The following is a 10,223-nucleotide window of genomic DNA, read 5'->3' as shown; positions in this document are numbered from 1 at the left end:
ACACACACACACACACACACACACACACACACACACACACACACACGTGGAACAGTTTAAATGAAGAAGTAGTGTCTGCAATGAGTGTGCATACTTTTAAAGTAAGATTGGATAAGTGTAGATATGGAGACAGGGCCACACGAGCATAAAGCCCAGGCCCTGTAAAACTACAACTACGTAAATACAACTAAGTAAACACACACACACACACACACACACACACACACACACACACACACACACACACACACACACACTCTTGACCAAGTCTACTGACAGGCTATGAATTTTGGTGTTTTCCTTCAGTGTTAAGCCCTCTGATCTATTGACAGCCTCCTTATTCAACATGACAACTGACAGATTCTGAGATCAAGGGAGTAAAAACTGGAGGAAACATAAGGCACAGCAAGAAGAAAAAAAATAAAATAAATAAAATAAATAAATAAATAAATAAATAAATAAAAATGGAGGGTTTACTATGACACCTTAAGTATGACAGCAATGGCCATCACTCCACATTGCAGGTACAGTACCTTATTCAGGTTTTTTCTTAATGCCATATCCACATGCCATCAAGTCTTGGATGATAAATTCTAACTAATGTTATAACATCTATATGTATAAAAAGTTTGTGCAGTAAAAGCTCTGGGTGATCCTCTGATGTGCCGATAACAACAATCTTTTCTCTAAAAATATTCTCAGCACACTATAAAGAATAGAAAATATATAAAATACAAATAAATAAGAGGATATTTACAAACAAGATCATAAGCCTATGTGATGGGCAAGGAACTGTGTCTCTCACCTCTACATATAAAAGAAGAAAGATACTCGTTCACTAAGTTTCACAGGACTATTTGGCACAATCAGGTGTTCACTGACAATACCTTACCAGTATACAAGGCTTGAATTATCCACTGTCCTCCTCTGAACACAATTGTGAACAATGAGTTGTGACATAATCTAAAACTCAATGCTAAACACTTACTGAACTTGTATGTATCTAGATGAAAAATTTTCATCCTCAATGAGCTTGAATTACTTCCTCAACATTACCTCGATAAGTTTTCTTTACATGGAAGCATTTTGATGCACAATTACACCGCAAATGGACAACAGACAGATACTCTGCTGTCTTCAGGAAATCCTTGAAGCCTGTGAAGGGAGAGCAGTTGTGTGGAGGGTGCCAGCTGGTTTCTATAATCAGTGAGAAAGGATCCACTTGGTTGGTGCCTTTTATGTATCTCAAATGTTCTGCCACTTTTGCCACTCCCACCGGGGACAGAGCAGTCTCTTCCAGACTGACACTTTGTGCCAGCAGGAGGGGAAGGAAGAAACGCTTAACACACCACCTTGACTCTATTTCCAAGATGTCAGAGTCATTGAGGCATTTCATTATGCACTGCACTCGCAAGTCTCCACACAAGTCCTTCCTGATGGTGCAATGTTTAAATGAATATGAGAAGGTTTGAATATTGCAGCAGTACATGTCATTGATCACTCCTATCATTTTTTCGAAGGAGTTGCAACCTTCATCCCGATCCACTTTGGAAGGACACATGCAAGGGAAGCAAGAGCAGTTACGACAAAGATCCCCTTCAGATGTTATCACAATTTCTTTCCCATCTGGCTTATTCCACTTCATGGCTTCACGTTTCTCCTTGCAAATTCTGGTCCTTTTCATACCTAATTTCCTTATATCGTGTGACTCATGTCTCCTTAATTTCCTTTCTCTGTCATGTTTCACATCCTCCTCAACTTTTGTCTGGGAGTAGAGGAGCTGCCCCACTCCTGTTAGAGAAAGTTGAGTATCTAGGATGAGCAATCTATTAATATTATACTTTTCAAGAAACAAAATAATGAAGCTTTGATGAGAATCATCAATGAATTCGACATTTCTCAGAAGCAACCTCTCAATCTTGTCAGGCAAGGTGAGGCCATTCAGGAATGGCAACATCCAGTGGCGGCGTAGCAGTCGCTCCGTCTCATCCACCACCCTTCGGTCCGTCTCTGCACTGAGTGGTGTCTCTCCAGAACATTTTGGTTCGCATCTGATATTGAGACTTTTCAAATTGCTGTATTTTGAGAGGTCCAGTTTGAACCCAGCAAAAATATACAGTTCATGGATGCTCAAGGAACAGAATCGGTCACGCCTCTCAAAAATGTCCAGCAAATACTGAATTTGAGGAAAATATTTAAATGTGACATGCACAGAAATTCTTTCAGAAAACTCAATAGGTATGACAGATTGGGCAAGTTTGAAACTGGTTTGTTCAGTCAACAAAAGATTGACTCTTATAAAAACTTCTTGCAATGATGGCAGAGCTCTGCAGGCCATCATCACCTCACACAGAGACTTAACATCGTACACGCTCACTTCCAGAATCTTGAGATAATGCATGCACATACACTTGAAAAAACTGGGAATGCACAAAGAGAACAATGGTCCTTTATATTCAGAGATGTACAGTTCAACCTGGGCATTAGCTATGCTCTCTAAGAACTCTTCCAACTTATCCTTATAGTTAAAGTGATCAGCATCATCCCCTTCAATAGTCACCACAACATCCACACAACCATATAGGCTGGCAATGCCCCTAAACATTTTCCAGAGTTTGGTGAGCAATGCTACATTGGCATTACTGTTCAGCTTTATGATTACTGGATTCTTCTTGCTTAATGTCATTTTATTCAAAACTCTCCCCAGCCTGGTCAGCTTTGTTGCATCCAGACAGTCAATGTCATTGAAGTGCCAGCATGGGATGTCTGCCAGGATGGAAACAATACACTCCAGGATTTTTTTTGTACAAGCTGAATCCAGCTCCAGTAAGAAATCCCAGTTGTCAAAAGGATTCTTATATTTATTCTCATATTTCTCTGGTGACATTTTTTTCTTTTGGTTGGACTTTTGGTTACCACTCCTTGCTTCCTTCTCACTGCACTGTAACCTTTTGTCTGGAACACACAGGAGTGTTCTCAAGAATCTCTCCATTTTCCTCAAATTCTGCTCTATGATTCTTGAGCCACCCTCAGACAACAGATAACAAGCAAACTTGAACACTCTCATAAAGGGAGTTACATTTTCATCTTTCTTGATCTGATTTTCACAGGTGACTGAAGGATTAGCCACCACATATTTGGCTGCCAGAAAATCCCTTACAACCGAATGTTTAAAGTACCATCCCTCATTTTCTATCCAATCCAAGAATGCATCACACACACACTCTTGCACGCCAACAAGTTTACCTTCTGCAAGAGCAAACTTTGTGCTGCAGAGACTATTGAAAGCCAACTCACCAAGTGTCTGCAAGTCTTGTTTAACCCGGTAAGCCTCACCTCCAGCACACCGCACCGACTCTGACACATACGTGTTCACCACCTCAAAATCTGTCCCACAGTTGAAAGTTTGATTTACTTCACAAAATATCTTGATCATGTCCCAAGAGGAAAGAATATGCTGGCTGCTAAAAGATTCGTAACACCTCAGTAAATCCTCTGAATTATGAAAGCGCAGCAACACCTCTCTCACCTGGAGATCAGAGTAAGGCTCCAGCCTCAGGATCTGCCAGCCTCCCTTGGGCGGCTCCTTAGCATGACACGCCATGACCCAGGTTCCCTGCTGCATTTCACTCTGCACAGGACCCCACACACTGACATTCCAGTTAATTAAGAATAAGATATTTTTCTGATACATTCTGATTGTTGTCTTGACAGCCTCTGCACCGTACATATAAAACACATTTGGGGCCAAGATTCTGAGACACGAATAAAGTTGATCCTGGAATTCTTGCACAGCTGAAGTTACTCGACGGCAGTAACTCCTTCTATGGCTGTCCTTCAGGTACAGCACCAGACTGTATCTTTTAGAATTCTTAGCCTCGAATGCCAGCTTCTCAAAAACAAGGGTCTTTTCTTCTTTATACTTTCCACACAACAGTATAGGGTCCATTTTATCCTGCTGGGTCTCAATAAATTTCTGCACATCTTCAATCACTTCCCTGTGGTGCATTCTGAAGGGAAGAAAAGCACTATTTTACCACAAGACACACTTAACATGTTTTCAAAAACAATTTCTAACAAATGTTAGCAAAGATAATGACTGTGTAGGAACATATACAAAATACTATAAAGAGAAACACAGTATAGTGTGTATATACCTCACTTTCACCAGCAGTGTCTGAAAAAGCTCATTACCAAATGCTTCTTTATAAACACTTTGTGACCAGAAAAAAAAAAAAAAAAAAAAAACTAAAATATCATCATAAATCATCAGCATAGCCTGAGGTAGAGAATAAGCTTCATTAAGCATACAACGATAGAAGCTTATGAATAAATGAATGAATGGATTCCCTCTTCACTTAGTGATTGGGTGTAAGAGTATTATACAAACTGATATGTACAACAAACCCAGCAACTTACGGTGAAAAAGAAATAGTTGGCGACACAAAGATGGGATCAGGACGGGAATACTGTTTGTGTATGTCCAACATCAGCTCATCTGCAACACACAGACACACCTGGAGTCACACACCTTCATATGCATGACAAGGCTGTTTGTCCTGAGGCTGACCATCTTTTAATGTTATATAATGTTGTGATGACACCAGCTACAACCAAGAGAAAAGAGGGTGGTGGGTGAACCTTCCCACTGGACTCAAACAAGCACAGTAGAGGTTATTTGTGATTTTACAAGAGTATTCTGTTTCACACTTTCAAAACATTTCTAAATAAAAAATCAGGAAATTTTTTTGATTTGATATCTTTCCCACTGAGTGCCTTTTCAAAATCTTTCAGTAGATTTAAGACATCTATTTATGGATGCATATTCTGCATTTGTAAATTCAAATCCCTGAAATTATTTAATTAACCACTTTGAATCATACATAGCTACATTGAAATCCCCTGGCATTGAGTTTTGCATGTAGGCTGACTTCACTAGCAAGCAGACCAACATAGCTTGGGCTACCTCTGTCAGAACAAACCACACCAAGTAGTGCAAGTACAACATCCCCATTGTTTCACACTTACTGACAGGTTGGAAGTACTTACATATGATTTTGCGAGCTTTGTTTCCAGATTTGACCTCATCCCGGCACCGGTTAACACCATCCTGCAGCAAATGGTCAGGCAGAAACAGCACCTTATGGACCTCACCCACTGCCTCCTCCAGGTAACCAAGATTCTTCTCAAAGTCATTCTCACTGAAGTTATATTGAGAATGGGACAATGTCGTCCTAACTTTTTTCATTTTGCTAAGAGCATCTTTTACTTTCTTTTCCAATCTGAAATCCATAAGTTGATTTAAAAGAATGCCCAGGACAAAGTTTAGGTCCAATTCCAGCAGGTCCTTATTTACAATGGTTTTCTTGTGCAGCAGATCACCCACGGTTATCTTGATGAGCATCTTTTTTTTCTCATGCACATTTTGTATTTCCAGTGGCCATTCATTCTGTTGGCTAGCTGTGCATGGTGCTGCTTGTTGGCACTTAGCTGGTGCTTGAGGCTGACTTGTGTGTGGGTAAGCTGCATACTGCTGACCTCTGTGCTGATATGCATGATGATGAGACTGCTGCTTCTGTTGGTGGTTTAAGCAAGATGGTTGGAAGGATGATGGTGAATTTTTGGGCTTACTTTTCTTTGAGCTCTTGTCTTCTCTCATATTCTTAATTGTCATATTAATATGACACAAAAAATCAAAGAGTGTCATGTCTAATTTCACACACTTGCCAATATTTTCCTTCACATACTGGGCATCACTGAAGGTTGCAATGAATAAGCGGCAGACAGCTTCCTGAACGGTGCCGTGCAGGAAAGAGTACAGAGCGAAGAGCAGATCCAACCCACTGTCTTCCTGAAACCAGACCAAATCACCAAATGGGCAGTGAAAATTAAGTCAACATGAATGAAAAGCCATCTTATTTCTCTGTCTTACTCATAAGGATGCTGGCATGAGTCTCTGGGAGGTGTCACTTAAAAGACCTGGCTTGTGTCACCCCAGAAGGGAACAGACTGTACATGTCTCTACAATCCACACCTCCAGGACTAACACACCACTTCAGATCTTTGCCACTTGATCTCTCAACAGAAACAGGGTGGTGAAAATGCAGGTTATAAATAGTCTAACATTTGACATGCAAATGCTTAAGATATATACGTATATACATATATATATATATATATATATATATATATATATATATATATATATATATATATATATATATATATATATATCACAAATTTTGAACTAGGAAAATGGTACATATATGAAAAACATTTGTATGTTACAATAACAAATGAATTATGTTCTACTATACATACTAGATTGTATGACGTTGAATTATTAGGTTAGGTGATGGTGATTAAGCCTGGCTAAGTTTGCTTTGGTTATATATGAATATGTATATATATATATATATATATATATATATATATATATATATATATATATATATATATATATATATATATATATATATATATATATATATATATATATATATATATATATATATATATATATATATATTTATATATATATATATATATATATATATATATATATATATATATATATATATATATATATATATATGGTAAATTTGCAGTTTCAACCAATGTATCCTAAATTTGCAGTTTCAACCAATGTATCCTATCTTATATTTCTTTTTCCCTATGTCAATAAGCTTGAGGACCTCCTGTGAAAGCAGGGTTTTAAGGTGGGAAAACCAAACCTAAATTCTGTCCTGAAGTTATTATACATATCCGATAGGGTAAAATGAGGTTAGAAATACCCATAGACCTAACCTAACCTAAATTCTGTCCTGAAGTTATTATTTACTTCCGATAAGGTAATATGGGGTTAGAAATGCTCGTAGAAGTGTGATCCAGACCGTGAGAATGTGTCTAGCTACGTGTAGTGTAATGGTTGAAACTGCAATAATACCATACATATACACATAACAAGAGGCGAGGGGAACGATTAGATGCCACAACATTACAGTGGTGTGGCACAGATCAACACTGGTAGCGTTGCATGACACTCTTGACAGGCACACCCCAGCACAACACCTCACCTTCAGGGCTGCGGGGTTCCCAGGGGCGCTTCCAATCGCGCCCTCCATGGTGGTGTCCATCAGTGGGTCCCACCGCCCCTGTCAGTGGTAATGATGATCCACGTCTACTGTCGTCTTGTATCACTTCCTCACTCCTCTTTCCTATCTTCTCTTCAATCCTCCAGGATCTGCAACACCGGAAGAATAATATCACCACCATACGTATACTTATAAATAAAAAAGTACTGTTGTTGTTTTCGGGCTTCGACGATCTCACAGATCCTACGAGCCCTCAATACGTAATTGGCACTCACCCCTCCCGCATGCTTGTTGATGTTTTGGGCATCAGTATTTTCCTTTTGGTGAAGCTTCGCCTTTCTAACGGGGCTTCTTTAATCTTTTTCTTTGATTTTACTAGATCAAGCTCTCATGTTTTCTCTATATTTTCACCTTTTTTTTTATATTGTTAGTTTTTTTTCTCTCTTTGTTTTTGTGCCAGGGAGTAGGAAACTGTCATGTCTCGTTTTTCGCATTGTGCTTTGGTTCTCTCTTTGTAGCTTGGTACGTGTATGCTTGCCACTGGTCTGTTGTCATCAAGAACCTCCTTCATTACGTTTGCTGTATAATCAGAGAGAGAGAGAGAGAGAGAGAGAGAGAGAGAGAGTCAGTCTTTTCATTTGTACCTTACAGAACAACAAAACTAAAAAAAAAAAAACAATGATAATAAAAATAAATAACAATATTGTCATCTTTCCATCTTTATTCACCTATTTCATACACGTTTTCTCCTCCTTCGTCTTTCTTCTTCTCTTCCACATCTTCATCTACCTCCTCCTCCTCCTCCTCCTCCTCCTCGGCCCTCCTTTCTTTCTGTCATCTTCTTTTCCTTCCTTATTTCCTTCTTTCCTCCCTTTATTTGATTTTCTGTTTCTGATACATAATTATTACTCTTCTCTCTTATTCTTTCTCATTTCTTGTTTGTTTATTCATTTCTCCGTTTTTTTGTGGTATTTCTTTGATTTCTTTGTGTATTGTTTTCATTTTCTTATTTTCTTTATCTTTTTTTCTTTATTTCCTTTTCTTTTATCATTGCTTTTTCCTTTTCTTTTTTTTTCTTCCTCTCTTCTTCTTCTTCTTCTTCTTCTTCTTCTTCTTCTTCTTCTTCTTCTTGGTCTTCTTCTTCATCATCATCATCATCATTATCATCATCTTCTTCATCATATTTTCCTTTCTTATTCCATGACCTTCATCTCAAAACATTTATCTCCTGTCTTCCTCCTCCTCCTCCTCCTCCTCCTCCTCCTCCTCCTCCTCCTCCTCCTCCTCCTCCGCCATGATTCTAATTAACGAGTGTGATTTCTTATACTTTCCTATCTTATTTATTTATTTATTTATTTTTGCTTTGTTGCCATGAATTACGTGTTGCTGAGAAAGGTCATTCGTGTTTTTTTTTTATTTATTTTCTTTTTTAGATTTTAATTATGACACACACACACACACACACACACACACACACACACACACACACACACTATAAGCAAATGATTTATAGACATTTCTTTACATGGTGTGTGTGTGTGTGTGTGTGTGTGTGTGTGTGTGTGTGTGTGTGTGTGACTCATTCACTGACTATAGCTGGTTTCTCTCTTCATTGGCTGAGTGAACGAATCATAACGAAAATGATGGTGATAATAATAATAATAATAATAATAATAATAATAATAATAATAATAATAATAATAATAATAATAATAATAATAATAACAACAACAACAACAGCAACAACAACAACAACAACAACAACAATTATAATGATAATAATATAATAAGTGGACGATGACGAAATGCAACTTTTTTTATTCTCTCTCTCTCTCTCTCTCTCTCTCTCTCTCTCTCTCTCTCTCTCAAGTACTTCCGCGTTTTCTCCAGTGTGCTTATCAGTTTAATTTCTCCTTTCCTCTTCTTCTTTCCGAGAGAGAGAGAGAGAGAGAGAGAGAGAGAGAGAGAGAGAGAGAGAGAGAGAGAGAGAGGGGGGCGGAGGAGAAAGAAGAAGAGGAAGAGGAGGGCGGGGTAGGGGATCTTTCCTTAGAGAGAGAGAGAGAGAGAGAGAGAGAGAGATAGGCAAGCGGAAAGGGCGGCTTTCTTCTGTAGATAAACTATCATCGCATATTCTCTCTCTCTCTCTCTCTCTCTCTCTCTCTCTAATCAGTGCATGCGATCTATCTCTCATTAACTTTACCAAGAGAGAGAGAGAGAGAGAGAGAGAGAGAGAGAGAGATAGGGAGAGAGAGGCCTGCGAATCCTGTAAATTATATTCAAATTAATGAAGTTATACGTAATAGCTTACCAAATCCTCTATATAAATATCCCTAAAATAACCTCAACTCATCTCTAGCAATATAAACACACAATTTCAAAACTTGTGTCTGTGTGAGAGCTGAAAAAAATAGATAAAAAAGAAGAAATTTATTATAATCCCAACGGTGAAATCTGGCAACCGACCCAGCTGAGAGACGACTCAGACGAGAGGAGAGAGGGAAAGAGTGAGAGGATTAGTATCATAGAAGGCGTCAAGAGGGGAGGGTGTGTGCATTGCATCTCTCCCGCCCGGCTCACTCGCTCGGTGTTCTTACAGTGAGAAAGTTAAAGAGACTGAGAATAAGGTAGAAAGTGAGGCAAAGAAGGTGAACTGTGACAAGGAAGAGACTGCTGTTGTGTTAAAAGTAAGTTATTTCTGTTATTTCTTTTGGGGGGTGTTTTTGAAAGAGGGAGGAGGAAGAAGGAGGGAGGAGGAGGAGGAGGAGGAGGTAGGAGGAAGAGGGAGGGAGGGAAAGTGAGGGAAAATGAAGGGAAAGTGATGATTTCCCTCCCCAGTCCTCGCTCTCAGCCACAAATATTTGCTACTTTGCTGGTCTTGTAATAGTGGTGGTGGTGGTGGTCGTGGTGGTAAAACTCGTAATAATAAGAATTGTTGTTGTTGGTAATAGTAGTAGTAGTAGTAGTAGTAGTAGTAGATATAGGTAAGTAGAGCCAATTTTAGTAGTTTTGTAGTAGTAGGAGTTATGGTAGTAGTAGTAGTAGTAATAGTAGTAGTAACAGTAGTAGCAGTAGTAGTAGTAGTTGTTGTAGTTGTAATAGTAGTAGTAGTAGTAGTAGTAGTAGTAGTAG

General features: G+C 38.6%; 2 protein-coding genes across 8 annotated transcripts in view; one reads left to right on the top strand and one right to left on the bottom strand.

Annotated features, from left to right (window-relative positions):
- Positions 1-279: 279 nt before the first annotated feature.
- LOC123501682 lies at positions 280-7,419 on the bottom strand. Of its 5 annotated transcripts, none has more exons than XM_045250663.1 (5): positions 7,370-7,419; positions 7,077-7,243; positions 5,050-5,851; positions 4,420-4,498; positions 280-4,010 (listed from the first exon to the last, which is right to left on the bottom strand). In XM_045250663.1, exons 2-5 carry the CDS (start codon positions 7,134-7,136, stop codon positions 1,025-1,027), a joined length of 3,927 nt encoding a protein of 1,308 aa, XP_045106598.1. In that variant the 5' UTR covers positions 7,137-7,243; positions 7,370-7,419; the 3' UTR covers positions 280-1,024. The 5 variants fall into 5 exon arrangements, with proteins under 5 accessions (XP_045106598.1, XP_045106599.1, XP_045106596.1 ...); XM_045250664.1 differs by lacking the exon at positions 7,370-7,419 and having other exon boundaries at positions 5,050-5,575; positions 5,748-5,851; positions 7,077-7,095; XM_045250661.1 differs by lacking the exon at positions 7,370-7,419 and having other exon boundaries at positions 5,050-5,847; positions 7,077-7,363.
- Positions 7,420-9,627: 2,208 nt separating this feature from the next.
- Positions 9,628-10,223, top strand: part of LOC123501679 — a 58,875-nt gene continuing 58,279 nt past the window's right edge. For all 3 annotated transcript variants that reach the window (XM_045250656.1, XM_045250655.1, XM_045250654.1), the window contains exon 1: positions 9,628-9,778. The gene's annotated coding sequence lies outside the window, so the exon portion shown is untranslated. The remainder of the gene's footprint in view (positions 9,779-10,223) is intronic.

This window comes from Portunus trituberculatus, chromosome 9, assembly GCF_017591435.1.
Source record: "Portunus trituberculatus isolate SZX2019 chromosome 9, ASM1759143v1, whole genome shotgun sequence".
In the NCBI taxonomy this organism is placed as follows: Eukaryota; Metazoa; Arthropoda; class Malacostraca; order Decapoda; family Portunidae; genus Portunus; species Portunus trituberculatus.
The sequence above is the reverse complement of the archived record's forward strand: the minus strand, read 5'-3'. Positions and strand labels throughout refer to the sequence as shown.

What these genes read in the sequence shown, in the direction of transcription:
- LOC123501682 (XM_045250661.1), bottom strand. Translation starts at nt 7,275, where the DNA reads ATGGTGGTGATATTATTCTTCCGGTGTTGCAGATCCTGGAGGATTGAA. An exon ending in GGAACCCCGCAGCCCTGAAG is followed by an intron (nt 5,848 to 7,076) that starts GTGAGGTGTTGT and finishes GGTTTCAGGAAG; the next exon opens with ACAGTGGGTTGGATCTGCTC. An exon ending in CAAAGCTCGCAAAATCATAT is followed by an intron (nt 4,499 to 5,049) that starts GTAAGTACTTCC and finishes TGTGTGTTGCAG; the next exon opens with ATGAGCTGATGTTGGACATA.